We start from the raw sequence: 21,110 nt of genomic DNA on the forward strand, positions 1-21,110 counted from the left end.
CTGTCGAAAGATTGTGAACCTCAACGAACTGCTTACAATTTAACGTATTATTATTCGGTAGTTATATGAAATTGTTGGAAAGTAAAATTAATCTGTAATTGACCAAAGAAGTTTGAATGATAACTAAGTTAGTGTAGTACAATCTACCGAATAATAATACGTTAAATTGTAAGCAGTAAGCTGAGGTTCACAATCTTTCGACAGTTTATAATCTCGCGAGATAGATTACAATCTAACGGTTTTTACAATTTTACGGTAACATATATAACACAACCATTTTTAAGATTCTATAATGAAGGGTATAGACATACTTATGATATATTAATACAGTCAAAATCTATTCTAATGACATCGAAGGGACTATTCATGTTTGATCGAAAAAAATATAATATATTAAATGATTCAAATGTTACATTTACTGTCAGTTCTCAATTCAAGGGCGAACGGAAGAGAACTGGCAATAAACTCTCCGCCACTCTGTTTAATCGGCATTTTTTTTACACAACGTTTGTAAGGAGTTGCTACCATTACACCATCTTCCACATGGCATCTTAAGTAATTGATAATAATAACAATTAAAAACAAAGATATTTTGTCCTCAGCAGGAGGCATGGTGAAATAGGAGCACGCACTTTCATTCTCGTGGGAACAACACGCAAATTCATAGTCGAAATAACTAACATCACCGCATACACGAATTCAAGTCCGACCAGTCACCACAAGTAGCACCCGTTCACGAGTATGACGCATGGCCAGCCATCGGCCCCCTCGCCATATTTTAGGGAGAGAGACAACCCAACGCATGGACGCCGCCAATAAATGGCAACAAACTCTCCGCCACTCTTTTTACTCGCCTATATACCTATTCTTGTCCTGTTCTTTGTAATTTATTTGTCTTATGGTAATCATTTATTACATGATTGCAGGCTCAACATGCCAAAGAGGAATGGAAAGAAGCATGGTTGGTGTAACCAGACATCGAAAAAGAGCAGAAGAGATAAGATCAGCGACCAAAGTAGAAGACATTATAAAGAAAATTGAAATGGCGCTGGACATGACAAGAGATAGCAGGTTGAAATGGACTAAAATACTTACAGAATGGCAACCACGCGATGGAAAAAGGAAAAGAGGAAGACAGAGCAAGAGATGGGCAGACGATATAAAGAGAATAGGAGGCACAACTTGGACAAGAAGAGCTAAAAAAAAGAATGGAAACAGCTGGAAGAGGCCTATGTGTCACAGGACACGCTGACTACTTAAAACGGGTCAAGTGACGTATTAGATTAAGTTTTATCGAATATATAAAATTCTCGTGTCGCGGTGTTTGTGGTTAAACTCCTCCGAAACGGCTTGACCGATTCTCATGAAATTTTGTGTGCATATTGGGTATGTCTGAGAATCGGACAAAATCTATTTTTCATCCCCCTTAAGGGTGAATGAAACAATTTTTTTTTTTAATTTTTAGATATGTTTTAATTTTTTTAGGATACAGCATTAAAAAATACATATAACCCCCAATTTTAACCTACGATCAAACACTATTTTTTATTACAAACGATATACATGGCAAAATGACGTTTGCCCGGTCAGCTAGTTTATGTATAAGAATTAAGTTTTTTTTTATGTAACGTAAATAAGTGTTATTATATTGTACTGGGTGTCAGCAATAAAGGCTTTATAATAATAATCATTTATTCGTTAATTTACAGCAGTCTCTTCTCTTCTTTTATCTTCTTTAATCTTCCTCCACAGTTGTAATGTCTGAATTTTAATGAAAATAAGTAAAACTTCTTACCCCTCTTCTCCAACGACACCAGCCTCCGTCTCATGAACAATGTTTCCCGAGTATTTCAGCGGTATTACTTCTTCCGGGTTATATGATAGACTGATTTCCGGCTGCTGAACATTTTCTGATGGGGTTTCTCCTAGGAAGATAGACAGTTATTGATATTAAAAATACAAATTATTTATTTTATTTATTTCTTTGATAGTAAAAACGCGTGGCATTTTAATTTTAAAAATATAATTTCCATAAGGTAATCCGCGTTGAGGGGCCTCATAGCCTAGCGGTCTTATTAAGTGGCAGCTAGGTGAGGGTACCGGGTTCGATTCCCGGTTCGAGGGCAAGTTTTAATTTAATTTAAATTTGTTATCGGCCTTTGGGAGGGTTGTGCGGTACCGGGCGAGTGCTAAAGTCGTACATGGAGGACACGGTCGAATTTCTAAAGACAAAGAACGAATTATAAAAAAATATATTATATCATTAAAAAAAAAAGGTAATCCGCCCTTGTCACTCTCAATCTTTCTTAATAGCTCTCTCCCTTTTCTTTGACAAAAACGCTGCACAACTTCGTGACGCTAATAATGTTATTATTGCGTTTCATCCGTAAAAAAATTTACCCTCAAGCGCCTAAAGAAGTTTCACTTCAAAAAGCTGAACTCCAACATCCAAGCTGTCCATTTCCTTACTGATATCCTCCCCGGCTGATACTCCTTACCTCTCCTATCCGGGGTACAAATTGGAACATTCATTTGTGCCGCGGGCGGGAGTTTTCGTGTACGTCGGAGAGGATATCCGTTCTCGTCCCTTTGGGACGCTTGAAGGAAGAGACCTAAGAAGAGACCTCTGGCTGCGCGTAGACTGCCATGACCATCCGCGATTCTATGCGTGCCTGTATAGAGCCCATAGCGGAAATGACGAAATTGACGGACTCATCATCAAAGAGCGATTGAATGGTGAGATTTAGAAACTTAGTGAGAACTATGACTCCATAATAAATTAGTGATTTCTAGAGATATCATACAAAATGTCTAAGTTTTCTCGTACTAGGCCATATTTTAGGCCGGCGTCCTGACCGATGATTGTTGGCCTAGGCCCTAGTGGCTTCAGCGTATGACTCTCATCCCTGAGGTCATAGGTTCATTCGCTCGAACGGTGGAGGAAAACATCGTGAGCTAAACGGGTTGCCTTAGACCCTAAATGTCGACATGTGTCAGGCACAGGAGGCTGATTACTTGCCTATTAAATTGACAAATGATCATGGAAATTGGAACAGATACAGAAATCTGAGGCCCAGACCTCAAAAAAGTTGTAGCTCCACTGATTTATATTATTATTCCGACCTAAGTGTCTGTATAACATCAAGTGATCTTCCTCTTGATCTGCACTACTACACAATTACTACTACAAAATTTAAAATACATACTAACCACACTGGGCATTCGGCCTATGCGCAGTTTTACTCCACGTCAGCAGTGCGCATGCGCGCTCCAGTCTTAAATGAACAAACGCGCCAGCCCACTCTGACTCTCCCACTATACAGGCTGTTCCGTGGTGCATTATCTGAAAAGGTATCAGATATACAGCGCCATTATTTTTGAAGTGAAACTTCTTTAGAATCGTGAATTCAAACCGGATGCAACGGAAAAGGCGACAGTAAAAAGAGACAGACACATAAATTAATAGGATTTGGCGTGGGAGAGAGTGAGAAAGCGACAGTAAAAAGAGACAGACACATAAATTAATAGGATTTGGCGTGGGAGAGAGTGAGAAAGCGACAGTAAAAAGAGACAGACACATAAATTAATAGGATTTGGCGTGGGAGAGAGTGAGAAAGCGACAGTAAAAAGAGACAGACACATAAATTAATAGGATTTGGCGTGAGAGAGAGTGAGAAAGCGACAGTAAAAAGAGACAGACACATAAATTAATAGGATATGGCGTGAGAGAGAGTGAGAAAGCGACAGTAAAAAGAGACAGACACATAAATTAATAGAATTTGGCGTGGGAGAGAGTGAGATAGGAAGGGACAGTGTATAAACTTCAAATTAGTGTGTTTGAATTTTCTGAATTAAAAAATAGATGGGCAAAAAATTAAATAAGTTAGTCAAGTAAGTAGTTCAATTACAAAATATATTTAATTACTAATTTATCAAATTTATTTACATATCATTAATTAAAATAAACATTTTGATGTGAAAACTTATTACTACACTTCTCTTTTTGCAGTCGCTTGTATTTTATCAAATTTCAAACTTTAATTTTTTTTAATTTATACTAAATTAATAAACTTATAAATTAAAATTTAACACTAATATTTTTTAAAGAAAAGTTAAATCCTACATTTTGATAGTGAAAAAAAGTCTAATTTACATATTTATCATTATAAAAACTTTGTTTTTGAAGTTCTTATACCACGTGTGATTTGCACACATGTTTTTTTCACAGCATGATGATCATTTTCTTACCTGTAATATATGCCTGTCGATTCTATCACCATTCTGCGGTGCTAAAGGGAACATGGTCACTCCATGGTCATGGAATAACGGCTGTACTGGACTGTAGCCACTTCCTTCCAATTCATACAGCGCCTCGTTCTCAAAGCTTGCTCCTGTCTTTTGTCTCGAATGGGTGAAGACTGGCTCATCACACGAAGATATAACAGTCCTGAAATTAAAAAAAAAATGAATATCTGACCTCTGGACAAACTGGTCTCTAACAGACCCGATTTAATTAGATTAAAAAATAAATATAGTTTAAAAAAACTAAAAAACACGCTTTTAAAGCACATCAAACTAAAAAGTGAAAAATAATTCCTAATTTAGGCTGAAAATGGTAATGAACAAAAAATACTGGTTTTATTGTGAAAAAGCGTGGGTTTTCAGCCTAAATTAGGAATTATTTTTCACTTTTTAGTTTGATGTGCTTTAAAAGCGTGTTTTTTAGTTTTTTTAAACTATTATTTATTTAAACTATATTTATTTTCCACTTTTTAGTCCTAGCAGCAATACGTGTTGTCTCAATTTAATCGTATTGCTTTGTGGACTTAAAAAAAATTTCATTGTTTTTTCGAGATAAACCTATGAAATTATTATATTGTCGCTGATTCTTTATAAGTGTACAAAGTTTGAATTAAATCTGTCCGTTTAATGTGGGTCAAAATCGAGTCCGAAGGAGTCGGTTACATACATACAGGTGAAGCTAATATAAAGCGTGTAAAAACGAAATCCTCTTAATTTAGTTAAAATTGTGCACGATTTGATATTTTGATGAACAAGAAAATCAGAAATAATCGATGCTATAATCTTTTAGGCCTGGGCCTCAGATTGCTGTATTTGTTTCGTGTTTTGTTTTTTGAAAAACAATTTAAATTACGCCATTTTATGATTAGCTAACTTTATATCAGCGCCATCTGTTTTCGATTTCTGAAAACACTTATTATTGGTTTTGTTATTAGAATCACTATTCAGAGGCTCTGTTCTCAAATCAAGGGCGTAGAATGAAACAATGAATTCTTTTAAACTGTAAATATTTTAGTTTTAGACGTTATTAGTAATAAGATAGCTATTTGCTGTCTTTAAGAATCCTTACGTATGCGACAAGGTATTTCCAATTGTTCTTCAATACAATTTATGATGATGTAGACATCTTCCACCAGAGGGTATAAGGGTGTGAGGAAATATTTTAAGAAGATTGAAGACTTTGACTTAATTTTTTTATTGACAGTAAAAATTTAGTGTTTCTTATAAATATTAAGTTGTTATATTTGATATCAGTTTTCGTTTATATATATTAACTAGATGGCCCCGTGAACTTTGTTTCACCAACATATATTTGTGTCAATAATTTTAAAACACCAAAGAGATTGGACCTCATACAGCAGACTACATACTAACACATATTTCTGAAAGAATCTACAAATAAATGACAACCAAGTGACAGCTTTTTATTTCTAAAAAGACGTCCAATTTCCCAACTTAGAACAGTTTTTATTGGAAAATGCAGTTGTTGTTTTTAGTATTTTTCTTTAATTGTTATTTATGTTTCCCACCATTTAAACTTTCCCTGATCTTCCACAAATATTTCAAGATCATAATTACCCAAATCGGTCCAGCCGTTTTCGAGTTTTAGCGAGACTAACGAATAGCAATTCATTTTTATATATATACTAGTGGACCCGACAGACGTTGTCCTGAATGATATTTCAAGCGATTAGTAAAGCAAAGTATGAAAGTACCGACTGCAGCGCCATCTGGCGGGCTGATTTGTGAATCTAAACCATTCCCAGATCCCCTTGAACACACACAAAAAATTTCATCAAAATCGGTCCAGTCGTTTGAAAGAAGTTCAGTGACATAAACTCACAGAAGAATTATATATATAAAGATTAGTAATTAATAAAATGGATTGCTGTTCGTTAGTGTAGTAGATGTGTAGCTGTCGAAATTCCTATAAATAACTTACTTCAAATGATCACCAAACACGGGGTTACAAATTCTGGCCAACGCATGCCGGTGCTGATGAAAGCTGGCTATGTGATCCATGACTGCTTGGGTCCGGTACACCTTCTCCAAATTCAGGAGACCTTCGGGGCCAACACGCCTGAACGCTTGCTCTCCTTCCTCATCAAATGAGGCTATGTACTGGAATTACAAATAAAATTTTATTCACTAGATTTTTTATAGGACTAGTCTACGGAATGCCCATTTTTGTGGGTGCGTTGCCGGCCTTTGAGGAAGGAGTATACTATTTAAACAATTGGAGGTCCTATCTCCCAGGGAAGACAAAGAGTCAATTCCAGAGTTCGCAAAAGAAACGTCTAGTGAACTTTATGTTAATCAAGGCGTTTTTGTCGTTTGTTTTTTAAAAAACAATTTGACATTGACGAAAGAGTGCTTTATAAAAATCAAAATCATTTATTCATTTAGGTAACACAATGTACACTTATGAACGTCAAAAAGAAATACATATAAAATGCTTCTAATACATTTACTGCCAGTTCATAAATCATGAGCGTAGAACGGACTAGAATAACTGGCATTATAGTTCCTGCCACTCTTTTTAATCGGCAAGTTTTTTGTTTCACAGCGTGTGTAAGGAGCTGCAACCCTAACACCATGTTCCGTTCGAGCAAATTTTAAATGCGCACATAGAAAGAAAGACCATTGATGCACAGCTGGGGATTGAACCTACGATCTCAGGTATGAGAGTCGCACGCTGGAGCCACTAGGCCAACACTGCTCCACAGAAAATAATTTTTCTAAAATTACTAATATACATTCAAATGCTGTGACTGTTTCTATGGGTTGATGAAGCTTGTGCTATGCTTACCACTTGCCTGGCAGGCTCGCTCCGTGACTCCCGCTGTTCCCGTAATGGACTTGTTGTGTTTTGCTCGTTCCTTTTACTGCTGTCACGTCTGCTATCTCTTTTTAACGATCCTCTAAAAAGGAAGGAGCTTTATAAGAATTTTTTTCATATATATATAGTATTTACAATATTCTTAAACTACATAGTAATAATAATATTTGTAAAAAGTTTGGTCCCTGTGGGAGTGTACCTATTGCTGGCATTTACTAGTTGTATTGCGATACTTATTCGTTAAGGGAAGAACCAGCCTTGCGATTCTGTAACTCACTTTTCGAACTCTCACAGCGGTTTTCACAGCCAAATCAGAATGCCAAATCGTAAAATGACTGCTTTACGACTGATTTAAGCGCGACCGCCGCTGTGAAAACCGCTGTGAGAGTTCGAAAAGTGAGTTACAGAATCGCAAGGCTGTACGTAAACAAAAAAACATTCCTGAATCCACTTGAATACACAAAACATTTCATAAAAAACAGACCAGTCGTGTAGGCGCTGTTTAATAACAAACACAGATTTATATAACTACTAGCGGACCCGACAGACGTTGTCCTGTCTTAACTATGAATATTGATTTCAAATTGGTATAATGAATTAAAAAATATTTCAGAAACAAATTGTTTATTATTCTAATGCTTTATGTTATACAACATTCTTTGTTTGTTTTTCTGGCTCGCATATTATTATATTATCAATATAATAACTCCGATCGAAGCATTTATTTTGAACGATATTCATTTCGTTTCACATTCCAAAAAGTTCGAATTGTATGGTGGTTAAGTATTCTTGAATTTTCTAATTTTCCGCGCAATTTTTTTCCTTTATAAGAACCTTCTCCTGACAATTACAAACACAACAAAAAAATCAGACAAATCGGTCGAGCCGTTTTCATGTGATGTCGTGACAACGGAAAACGGGTTTCATTTTTATATATATAGATATATTTCAAGCTTAAAAAATAACGTTAAACGTGTGTGTACTTATGTACACCCGTTAGAAGTTATACTTCTTTGGCGTAAAAAGATATAAAATCGTTTGAAAAATTTTATTCTACGTTTGTAGAAAAAAACCCATGAATGCTTTTAATACTTAAGTTCTTACCTGTCTTTTGTTGATTCCCTTTTAAAATCTCTTCTGTGTGTTGGAGTTGCAGCGACAGAATTTCCTGTGAGAGATGGTGTCGCCGCTAATATTTCCCTGTTAACAACACAAACTAATTTAGAATTTTGGCGAATAATAGAAAAGGAGCAGTGTTGGCCTAGTGGCTTCAGCGTGTGACTCTCATACCTGAGGTCGTAGGTTTGATCCCCGACTGGGCGCCAATGGACTTTCTTTCTATGTGCGCATTTAACATTTGCTCGAACGGTGATGGAAAACATCGTGAGAAAACCGACATGTCTTAGACCCAAAAGTCGACGGCGTGTGTATCACTGGAGGCTGATCACCTACTTGCCTATTAGATTTAAAAATGATAATAAAACAGATTCAGAACTCTGAGGCCTAGACCTAAAGAGGTTGTAGCGCCACTGATTTATTTTATTTATTTATTTAGAAAAATAGTATTAATGATGAATAATACAATTATGGTTATGTTTTGTTTTTTTTAAACATGTGTCTTAACTGAGACATCATGGAACATTACAATCTAGCCTTTTTTTATAGAACGGGGGGCAAACGGGCAGGAGGCTCACCTGATGTTAAGTGATACCGCCGCCCATGGACACTCTCAATCCCAGAGGGCTCGCGAGTGCGTTGCCGGCCTTTAAGAATTGGTACGCTCTTTGAAGGACCCTAAGTCGAATTGGTTCGGTAATACTTCAGTGGGCAGCTGGTTCCACATAGTGGTGGTGGGCGGCAAAAACTGCCTTGAAAGCCTGTTCCGATGCTGACACGGCTCACGTGGCTGTTCCAATCAGCTGATGATGCAACACCAACAGCTCACAATAAGGTATGTGGGAATAGGTGTAGGTAGTAAGATATAATAGTATAAGATCCCGATATACAACGACTTCCACCGAGATGCTTATTTAATGAAACTTATTTTATATTTTATTTAATATGTCTTTAAATATAATCCATATGGGTTGCCTAGCAAATTTCAGTCCAGAGTATGTTTAATTAATATTAAAAAAAAAAATATACCGGGATCATAGACCATAACAATAAATCAAATTTGAATATTGCTCTGTCTTACTCCCGTTTCCTCTCAAAGTGGCGAAGTTTTGCAAGCCCTTAATCGTGGTGATGCCCGATAGCTTTGGGATAATCCCACCACCTTGAACCACTGATCCTAGCAGGGCTCCGTCTGTTACCTTAGGTCTCTTGGTACATCATAATATGAGTATATTATACTTATTTATATATTCACAATTTATGTGTTAGGTTCTTAGGTCTCCCCCTCTCTTATATTTAGTTATGTAGTGCAGTATGCATACACACACTACATATATACAGATACTCCTGACTATACTCCTAGTTAATACATAGAAATTTAAACACATATTTCAGAGTCCACTGGCTGGCAAGCTGCCCTGCGATTCTGTAACTCACTTTTCGAACTCACACAGCGGTTTTCGCATCGGCGGTCGCTCTCAAATCAGTCGTGAAGCAGTCATTTTATGATTTGGCATTCTGAAAAGGTGGGAGCTTGTAGTTTATTGTTTATTAGAATGCCAAATCATAAAATGACTGCTTCACGACTGATTTGAGCGCGACCGCCGCTGTGAAAACCGCTGTGTGAGTTCGAAAAGTGAGTTACAGAATCGCAGGGCTGTACATACAAAAAGTACTGATTAAGTTGGCGAAATTAGTTGATACTGCGAAGCTATGTACTTTGTTTTGTCCTAGCCCGTAATTAAATTGACTGTCAGTTTTCGATTGCATTATCACGCCTAAACGAAATATGAATAAAATTACAATATAATTACTGGTACGGCAAAAGACAGACGAAAATAACAGACTATACGCAATAGCGTTCAAAAAAGAATTGCTTTTTATGTAATTACTAACACATGAAATAAACTTTTCTTTTTCTAAAGATTTTTCTTCTTTCTATCGACAACACTTTGTAATGACAAAATATGCACGATTGCACAGTCTCTTGAGAGTCGTTATATATAATTTACACTGTATATAGTATTTACAATATTCCTACATAATAATAATTTAAAAAAAAAGGATTGTGTGGTTTTATGAAACCACGGTAAAAGTGAAACTTTTTTTCACATTTTAGAAATTTAACTAAATTTTTAACGTGATAACGTCTTTAAAATCGTTTTAGTCGGGTGACATGTTCAGAAACTTGTGTCACACCAAAACCTCACGAGCGCGATCGCAGGTATAACGAGAGAGAGACGGACCGATCTCCCGTCTCATCTCGAGCGCTGCCAGTCATTCCGTGAATGTATGAAGAAAAATGTATATCATAGTCGAATAAGTAAACTTGTCATTTTACATCCGAAATTTATCATCAAAAGTGTGAATAAAACGATAGATGTAATTTAAAATTTGAAAAAATTGTTATCTTCCTTACTTATTATTATTATTAATTCCTTACTTCCCAAAAACTTATATCACCAATAAGACGTTATCACGTAAACATCTCGATCGTAAACCTACTTTACAAACAACCAATATTTTTTTTTGGAATAATATTCCATTAAGGGTATAAAAATTGCTTTATCAATCTTAATTTTATACTTGGAAAATTGGAATGATAATAGGAAATAATAAAAGTAGATAAAGTCTCCAACTAATATTTATATTGAACTCTGTCTTAGATAGTACGACATACATAATACTTAACAATTATTTAGATTATATACACATATTAAATAATAGTACTACACTACACGGTCAACTGCTGCGAACTATAGGCACCGCCATATTGGCCTTGGCTACTATGACGAGCGCCTTTCACTTTATCCCTACTCCGCGGCCGATCGTCACGCGACATGCAACACACAGACGAAAAAAATTGAGACGATGTAATAAAAGTTTCACTTTAATTATATATAGAAAACTGAAACAAATTTAAGAAGTTGGTCCCTGTGAAAGACGTTTAATAGAGGCATTTCTTCGCTGTATTGCGATACTTATTTAATTGTAACTTGGGACGTAGTGAGTTATTAAAATACATTTTAAATTTATTTAATATATTCAGTTATAATACCACAAGAGCTTCAAAATAATCGGGTATTTCCCGATAGGTTCGTTGCAAGCAGGGAACCTTGAGGGAAATGCCAGATAATTTTGAAGCTCGTGTGGTATTCGGGGGATTATTTTTCCGACCCAAATGTCGGCCAATAGAATTGCACCATGAGACGAAATGTACAGTTAACAAATAAGAATTTCATAATGAATAAAACAACTACTTAATACTTTTCTTGAAGCAACGACCAGAGAAAATTTTCACAAAAAATTTTCAGTATAATACCATGTAGGTTGTACCACGTGACGTCGAATGGTGCAATTCTATTGGCCGATATTTGGGTCGGAAAAATAATCAGGTTAATCATACTTCTAGTGGGTATGAACGCAAACACGAATTTTTAACGAAAGCCTGGCCATTTGCCCCCTATCCTATAAGGACCAATTCTTAAAAGGCCGGCAACGCACTGGCGATCCCATAAGCATTGAGTGTCCATAGGTGGTTGATCTTAACATAAAATGAGCCTCCTGCCCGTTTGCTCCCTTTTCTATAAGCACCAATTATAAAAAGGCCGGCAACGCACTCGCGATCCCTTTAGCATTGAGTGTCCCTAGGTGGTATTACGTAACATCAGATGAGCCGCATGCCCGTTTGCCCTCTGTCCTATAAGCAACAATTATTAAAAGGCCGGCAACGCACTCGCGATCCCTTTAGCATTGAGTGTCCCTAGGTGGTATTACGTAACATCAGATGAGCCTCCTGCCCGTTTGCCCCCTATTCTACACGCACTTATTATTAAAAGGCCGGCAACGCACTCGCGATCCCTTTAGCATTGAGTGTCCCTAGGTGGTATTACGGTAACATCAGATGAGCCGCATGCCCGTTTTCCCTCTGTCCTATAAGTAACAATTATTTAAAGGCCGGCAACGCACTCGCGAGCCCGCTGGCATTAAGAGTATCCATAGACACTTAACATCAGGTGATCCACCTGCCCCTGTTCTTTAAAAACAATACCAGCGCTGGTTAGTACAACCCTTTGAGGGTTCAATTATTATTACGTCACTAAGGTAATTATAATAATTAGTGAGTAATGAGGGGCGCAACTATGGAAGTAATTAAAAAACAACAGACGTATGTGTGGGGTCGTTCGTGTGTAAAGTGTTTCTATGATTAATATCTGTATAGAGCTGAATAATTGTCTATGCGCGAGTTCACTTCGGTGGTGGGATGTTAAAGCTTGAAACACTTGAAGCTAAGTGTCTAAGTGCTTAAACACTATCGTGTACTTATGTACGCGCGTAAGAAGTTATACTTCTTTGGCTTTCTTTATTTTTTTAAAATATTAAATAATTAATAATAAATATTTAACGTTAATAATATCAATTATTAATTAATATTAATAATTATTATTTTATTACATTATTCATTCAATTTAATAACTAGGTATGTTTCATAACCTTTTAACTAAGTAACAATAGGTCTTTGTAAAAAAGTATTGCTAAATTTCTTTAAAAAAAATAATTAAAACCCCTTTATTTGTTTAAAAGGTACTACAAAGGTCATTATGGTCATTCAAAATTCTTGGCATAGCTTCTAACTTCACGCATATTCTATTTCTTTTTACTTGTAGACTGTCTTATTCCCATCTCGCTCGCGCACGCTCGGCGCCCGGCTGGTTTAAAAAGAATTCGTTAGTGGGCAACTTCATACTGATAATTTTGTGTAACGGTGCGCGCGCATCGTAAAATTTCACTCTCATCAACTTTTCATATCGCGCCTAAAGAAGTATAACTTTAAAAATAGAAACGATTTTAAAACAAATGGTGACTTTCACCTGTATAATACGCGAAATAGAACTAATTTGAGTGTACGACCAACCAGGCTCCAAAAGATAAACCACTCCTTATATGGAAATTATATTCGATTCAATTATAAGCAAGCGAAATTAGAGAATTTACTAAATAAATTCAAAGCCCTCGTTAAACGTAAATTAATCAATAAAGCTTTTTATAAATTTGACTAATACTTAAATGATTCTAATTCTTGGAATTTGCTCCAGTTCAAACAATTTGTATGACTCAAAACTTAGCGATTAAAAAGAGTGGCGGATAGTTTCTTGCCAGTTCTTCTTGCCCGCTCTACGCCCTTGACTAGCGAACTGGTAGTAAATGTAATATTACAATTAATTTAACTTCTTTTTTGACGTTCATAAGTGTACTTGTTTACCTATATGAATAAAGATGTTTGAGTTTGACTTTAATTGTTTAAAACAAGAACATACACAAATTAGAAGTAGTGGGGTTGCGACGCTACCAAAAAGCTAGTCTTATTGAAGGGTTGTTAAATCTAAGTGACACTTTTGTGTCTATATTTTAACTATTTATACAAAAACAAATTATATTTGTAAAATTATAACTGCTATAAATTAAAATGTACTACCTGCCTTGCGATTCTGTAACTCACTTTTCCGCACTTTTCCGACCGCCGCTTTGAAAACCGCTGTGAGAGTTCGAAAAGTGAGTTGCAGAATCGCAAGGCAGGCTGTTCACTGCCACGCTTTGCTGTGGCACATTGTGATTGAATTGCTGAAAGAAAGAAATGAGAAACAAAACAAAGAAAACATTTCATATAAGTTTAATTTTGCAATACTTGTGGAAAATAAAAAAAAAAGATAAAAACAATCCTTGATGCGGATTCTATATCATGCTAAAATTTCAGCTCGATCGGTGCAGAACTTTTTGAGTTTTTGAAGTGCACACAAACCAACATAACATTTTTATATATACGTATATAGACTAGCTGACCCGGCAAACTTTGTTGTGCCATGTATATTACTTCTAGGAAACATTTTTTTAGTTCAACAAAAATAACTATCTATTATTATAAAAAATAGGAGTTGATCGTAGAGGAGTGAAAAATAGGAGTTTTTTTGGGGTGGACAGCTCTTATCACTTAGGGGTTTGAAAGATAGATAGTAGCCGATTCTCAGACTTACTGAATATGCATAAAAAAATTCATAAGAATCGGTCGAGCCGTTTCAGAGGAGTATGGGAACGAACATTGTGACACGAGAATTTTATATAGATATATATAGATTAGTGCGGACTTTATGTACGGAATTTTACACCGTCAAGATGTCTTCCATCACGGTGAATTATTCACTCTTCAAAGCGGACTAGCGAATTTGCAGATACACGCCGCAAGACGTCTCCTCGACTCTCTTCTATCGTTATTTTAGTCAACTGCTCAAAATTCGTAAGAGAGGTATCAAAAACTCTTGCTTTGAGATAACCCCATGAAAAAAGGTAAGCTGCCTTGCGATTCTGTAACTCACTTTTCGAACTCTCACAGCTGTTTTCGCAGCGGCGGTCGCACTCAAATCAGAACTCACAGCACTGTGAGAGTTCTAAAAGTGAGTTACAGAATCGCAAGGCTGGGGCTTAGTCGGGAGATCTGGGTGGACACAATATGTCTCCAAAGCGGCTTATTGTTTTTCCAGGAAACAACACTTTAAGTGTTCCTGGCGAGATCCGAGCTGTGAGCTGTGGCCCCATCTTGCTCTAACACACGCTTTATTACAATTTATGAGTGTGAGAAAAACGAAAGGTCTCGTTTATTAAGCAAAACTTTTTTACAATTTATTAGCTAAGAATGTAAGTTAATTTTTTGTGTGTATACATGTAGTTTAAAAAAAAACGTGTATGTACTTATGTACACGCGTTAGAAGTTATACTTCTTTGGCGTAAGAAGATAAAAATCTATTCAAATATTTCATTCTACGTTTGTAGAAAAAACGACACTAACAATAGAAAAAACTAAAATGTTGACTAAAGCTAACTTCACGGTGTCGGTTTTTTGTGACGGTGTGTGCGCATCGTAAAAATTACTCTCATCATTTTTCCCTAACGCGCTAAAAGAAGTATAACTTCAAAAATGTTCTGATCGATTCAATGGACCGTTGATTTTGATTGTTACTTTGATTAATAAGTAAGATTCCTTCTATTACTTTTAAGAATCATAATTTAATTTGATTCGATTTGTTTTGTTATTATTTAATTGTTTCATAATTTAGAATCGTTACTTAACGACTATTGTTACGACCAATCAGAGCAGAGCATCTTGACTTTGGACAGTACGTTCAGGGAACGCAGTACTGATTGAGTATTCATTGAAGTGGTGATGAGAGGTTGGCCGAGTTGGGTCTATGTGATTAAAAGTGAGATCGGTGCAAGCTGCTCGTTATTTAAGCTAAAGCATTATTTGTAGTGTTAAAAGGAAATCTAAATTCGCGTCTTTTGTGCTCGTACTTTAACCACATAACGCCCACTAAGCTAATGCCGATGTTCATATCAATAGAATGACGTTATTTCTCCCACATATGTATGTGTATGTATATGTTTTACGAACCTAACGTTACATAACTCGCGACACTTCAATGAAAATTTGTTAATGAGTTTTATTGTCGTTTATGTCACCGTAAAATTGTAAACACCGTTAGATTGTAATCTATCTCGCGAGATTATGAACTGTCGAAAGATTGTGAACTCAACGTACTGCAATCAATTAACATTCATTAGAATTAATAAACAAATATGTTGGCGCGGGGCATATTTCGTTCAACCAATCAGCGCGCGAGGTGCGATTTGTTTCACAATTTGACGGTTTCACTTCGATAGATTACAATCTACCGAAAAATAATACGTTGAATTGTAAGCAGTACGTTGAGTTCACAATCTTTTGATAGTTCATAGTCTCGCGAGATAGATTACAATCTAACGGTGTTTACAATTTTACGGTGACATTTATAAAACATTTCCAGTGTTTTCGAAGAATACCAATTCGTCGCAATAGCCTGCTAATATTTAGGCTATTATCTAAATTTACTGAATGGAGCTTATCTACTGACTGTCTTACGCTAGCAGCTTGATAACCTTAATAAAAGGATGTCTAGTTAAAAGAGAAAGTGGATCAGAGTCAAAGTCAAAAATCATTTATTCATATAGGTAACACAATGTACACTTATGAACGTCAACAAAGAAATATACATTAAATGCTTCTACTTTTACATTTACTGCCAGTTCTCAAATTATGGGCGTAAAACGGAAGAGAACAACAGGCAATAAATACTCCGCCACTCTTTTTAATCGCCAAGTTTTTTGTTTTACACAACGTTTGTAAGGAGCTGCAACCATTACACCATGTTCCACATGGCATCTTAAGTAATATATAATAATAAAATTAATGAAAAACAAATATTTTTCCTCCATCAGCAGGAGGCATGGTGAAATAGGAGCACGCACTTACATTCTCGTGGGAACAACACGCAAATACATAGTCGAAATAACTAACATCACCGCATACACGAATTCAAGTACGACCAGTCACCATAAGTAGCACCCGTTCACGAGTATGACGCATGGCCGGCCATCGGCCCCCTCGCCATATTTTAGGGAGAGAGACAACCAGACGCATGGACGCTAATGGCCGCATAATCTATACTAATATTATAAAGAGGAAAGGTTTGATTTTTTGTTTGCTTGTAAAGAATAGGCTCCGAAACTACTGGACCGATTTCAAAAATTCTTTCACCGTTGGCAAGCTACACTATTCTCGAGTGACATAGGCTATAATTCATTTTCAAAAAAATTAGGGATGCTTACTAAAACTTGAATAATCTAACCCAAGGTGTAAAAAAATAAACAAAAAACTTCCTTCAATCGTGTGCGCTGCGAAAACTATTAATGATAGAACAAAATGATGTATGACAATTTTTTAAGGACACATCACTATCTATAATTAAACTAAAATTGTCACGACAGCATGTCTCTATCTTTTATAGTTACGTCACAAGCGTCCTTTTATTAATTTTTTTTTATTAAAATACCACCGCTAGAAAAGGCTCTTTATTCGTACCTAGGTATTGATCCTTATCAAAATAATTTCCAACGTTTCATATAAGCTACAATTTAATGGCATAACCACCAAAAAAGCACCATGCTTTTGGTGTTGGGATTGGTAGTTTACTTCTATGTAATATAACAAAAATCTTAGCCACAGCAACGCTTGGCCGAGTCTACTAGTACTTTATAATTAATCTACTGTTGTACAAGAAGAATACTTTCTGAGCATGGGACAGGTGAAGATGTTGGGTAAGATTGTTAGAGATTTTTTAAGTTAATAAACAAAATTAGTTCTACCAGCTGGATGTGACCGTTAAAAGGCTTTACGAAGAAAATAGTAAAAAAAACTGGTGTTTTTTTTAATAGAACAGGTGAAGGCAGTTTTTGGACCACCATTATGTGGAACCCACTGAAGTATTTCCGAACCAAAGAATTGAGGTTCTTTAAAAGAGCGTATCAATTCTTAAAAGGCAACGCACTCGCGTGCCCCCTCGCATTGAGAGTGCCCATGGGTGGTAGTATCAATAAAAACGCCAGCTTAATAATAAACTATGTAACCAGTTTTAATAAATTACACTTAAAAATCACTAGACACAAATACAAATTCTGAATTGCGAGAAATATATCTGTGTGTATACTATCACTTACATCTTTAAGACACAAAGCATTTAGTTTTAAAAGCAAAACGCAATAACAGCTCTGTATAAATCCCTACAAAGACGGAGGAAAATTCGTGGAAATGATTTTTCGCGATTTATTCTGTGCAAGATTTGAGTGCTCATGATGTGATAATCTGTTGACTTCGGGTAAAAATGTCAATTTTTTAATTTCTACATTCTAAATAGACCAGTGCCGATAATTTTTGAAACCAAATAAAATTACAGTAGGATGAAACCCATTAGAAAAGGAGGGGAATATGATCAAAATGAAAGGAAAAATAAATTACGGTCGATCTGAGGTCGGGAAGGGGTGGGGGGGAAGTTTTAAGGGTAAAAAACGGTTTATCTAGATTTCCGGCAAAACTAAAAGTCCTATCGAAGAAAGTTAAATGGCAAAGTTTGAGGTAATAAAAAGATCTAGAACTTTTGTATTCACACATTTTTCACATAACCTCAAAATTTATGTGAAAAATTCATAAAACCAAGTTTTTGGTTTTTTATTTTTATCTTTAACAAAAATATTTTTTTTTTAACAAAATTTGGTGAAAACTTACCTTTCTATCTCCCAAATACACTGTAATTTATTTGATTAAAAATATTTATTTGTTCACCTTATTTTGAATTAATATCGAAGAAACATCCTAATTTTCAATCGAAAATTCTGACGTCAAAATTTCAGCTTTTTTCAAAAAGTTGGTGTGCTTTCAGTTCGTTGAAATCTCTACTTTCCTATGGTAAAAAAATATATATATATTGCCATAGTAAATCTTCTCAGAAAACGCAAAAAATCGTATGCAGTAACGCCCAGACCTGTCATCCCCTTCCTTACTTCTCTATGAATCTTTGAATATATATAAATTACGTGTCGCGTTGTTTGTCCGCTATGGACTCTTTAAGTACCGAAAAGATATCAATCAAATTTGCACACCGTGTGTAGTTTGATCCAACTTAAAAGATAGCTTACATCTTAATTTGTACCCGCAATATTTTATTGCAAAATATTTGTTTATTATTTGATAGTCACAATTCTAACAGATGGCGCTCTTTTAAAAGTACCAACGTTTCACATAAGCAACAATTTAATGGCATAACCACCAAAAACGCATGGTGATCCCCATGACTGGTGTTCTCCTACCGTTTCCCTTGAACAGTTTACTATTATATCAAAAACCTTAGCCACAGCAACGCTTGGCCGATCTGCTAGTATAATATATAAATTACGTGTCACGTTGTTTGTCCGCTATGGACTCCTAAACTACCGAACCGATATCAATCAAATTTGCACACCGTGTGCAGTTAGATCCAACTTAAAAGATAGCATACATCTCAATATATAATACCCGCAATATGTTATTGCAAAATATTTGTTTATTATTTGATACAATTGTAACAGATGGCGCTGTGTTAAAAGTACCAACGTTTCACATAAGTTCTCCTAACGTTTCAACTGAATAGTTTACTACTATGTAATACAGTAGAACCTCGATAACGTAAACCTCGGTAACATAAAAACCTCTGTTACTTCAAAAAATACTATGTTCCCTTCCCATCAGAGCCCAAAACCTCTATAACTTAAAATACGCAACCTCTATAACGTAAATAAATTATCTCTGTATAGGCCCTCAGTAACTAAAAGAAATGTTTCCACAACCTCTATAACATAAAATTATTGTTTGTGAATGAGTAATTTTATAAGAGTGTCAAAACAAATGGTTTCGGTATTTATTGCTTGCACGTGTTTACTAATGTATTGTTAACGTAAACAATACATTACCTATTGTTTGCTTTATCTAAATTCTTCAAAGCTTTGCGGCGGTTAGCTTTGTGACAACGACTTACTTGCATCATAAGTTAATGTGTTAATGTATTCTCCTCTCTATTTGTCATTGAAAATCAAATCGATTTAGAAACAGTGAATTTTTTAAAACAAAAGAAAATCACAGATTTTTTTAAGTAGACTAAACCTTTAGTTGTTGTTTTATTTTTATGTAATGTAAGTAATGTGAATAAATATGATTACATATTTAATTTTTCATCCTTCTGATGCATTCAAGTAAAAATGGGAGGAAGGGTACATAGAAACATGTACATACCTCTATATTAGCCTTTACCTGACATAGAACCTTGATAACTTAAAACCTCTATAACATAAAATATTTTGTGTTTCCCTTGGACTTTATCTTATCGAGGTTCTACTGTATAACAAAAACCTTAGCCACAGCAACGCTTGGTCTGCTTCTTATATATTTCACCGTATTTTCCAGATCCCCCAGTACCTTTTTCCTGTTCTCAAAACTCAGAATGCTCGCTGGAAATTTATTTATTTAATAATTTAAACAGTTCATGTAGTATACAAACTACTTACTGTATATTATGTATGTATACAAAAATAGTGATAAGTTTACTAGAATAGAACATACGCACAATGTTAATACTCGGAACAAACGCAGGCTGCAATTTCCCCGTACTAGACTATCTAAAGTTAGTTATTTTTTGGGAAAAGGGACACTCTTCTTTAATAAAATCCCAGAGGCTCTTTTATCTCTGCCTTTTAATAAATTTAAGAAATGTTTTAAAGAAAATCTGTGTAAAAAGGCTTACTATTAACGATTATCTAGTTGATAAAAGGGCCTGGGACTAGTGCTAGACAGGCTACTTCTAATTAATTTGCGATATTTATTTTAAAATAAGTGTTGGTTAAAGATTAGCTTTTAAAAGAGTACCGAGAGTTTTTTAAGCCGGCTTTTTCGTTCCTACACCCTCTGTCTTCTTTGCCGATGAGTAGGGATGTCAAATTCAAATTTAATGACGTGGAATAAGTGATACCTGTATCTTATATTTCATAATAAACATATTTTAATTATTTATTTAAACTTTTTATTGAATTTTGATATTTTTGATTCATTTAAAAAGTCAGTGACTTTGACTGTGCTTAGACAGATCATAGAGTTCATGACCCTTGAGCCTGGAGAGGGTCTTGTCTAGAAATGATTTTATTGAAATCACGTAGCTTTTTAGTAGATTCAAAGTTATGGGTGACGCCTCTTAACTAATTAAATACTTGCTTGCTTGCATATTCAAAATCATTAATTCATTAAGGTACACTTATGAACGTCAATAAAGAAATACATATTAAATGCTTCTAATTTTACATTTAGGGCCAGTTCTCAAATCATGGTCGTAGAGCGGAGAAGAACTGGCAATAAACTCTCCGCTACTCTTTTTTTATAGCCAACATTTTTTGTTTTACATAATGT

The 21,110-nt window shown here is 35.3% G+C and overlaps 1 protein-coding gene across 2 annotated transcripts in view; it reads right to left on the reverse strand.

Moving 5' to 3' along the window:
- Positions 1 to 21,110, reverse strand: part of LOC125058560 (1-phosphatidylinositol 4,5-bisphosphate phosphodiesterase epsilon-1-like) — a 169,963-nt gene that overhangs the window by 65,826 nt on the left and 83,027 nt on the right. For both annotated transcript variants that reach the window (XM_047662658.1, XM_047662657.1), the window contains exons 7-12: positions 8,246 to 8,341; positions 7,112 to 7,223; positions 6,245 to 6,423; positions 4,249 to 4,447; positions 3,211 to 3,343; positions 1,796 to 1,925 (exon numbers count right to left, since the gene is read on the reverse strand). In XM_047662658.1, the coding sequence (XP_047518614.1) occupies positions 1,796 to 1,925; positions 3,211 to 3,343; positions 4,249 to 4,447; positions 6,245 to 6,423; positions 7,112 to 7,223; positions 8,246 to 8,341 (849 nt within the window). The remainder of the gene's footprint in view (positions 1 to 1,795; positions 1,926 to 3,210; positions 3,344 to 4,248; positions 4,448 to 6,244; positions 6,424 to 7,111; positions 7,224 to 8,245; positions 8,342 to 21,110) is intronic.

This window comes from Pieris napi, chromosome 18 (assembly GCF_905475465.1).
Source record: "Pieris napi chromosome 18, ilPieNapi1.2, whole genome shotgun sequence".
In the NCBI taxonomy this organism is placed as follows: domain Eukaryota; kingdom Metazoa; phylum Arthropoda; class Insecta; order Lepidoptera; family Pieridae; genus Pieris; species Pieris napi.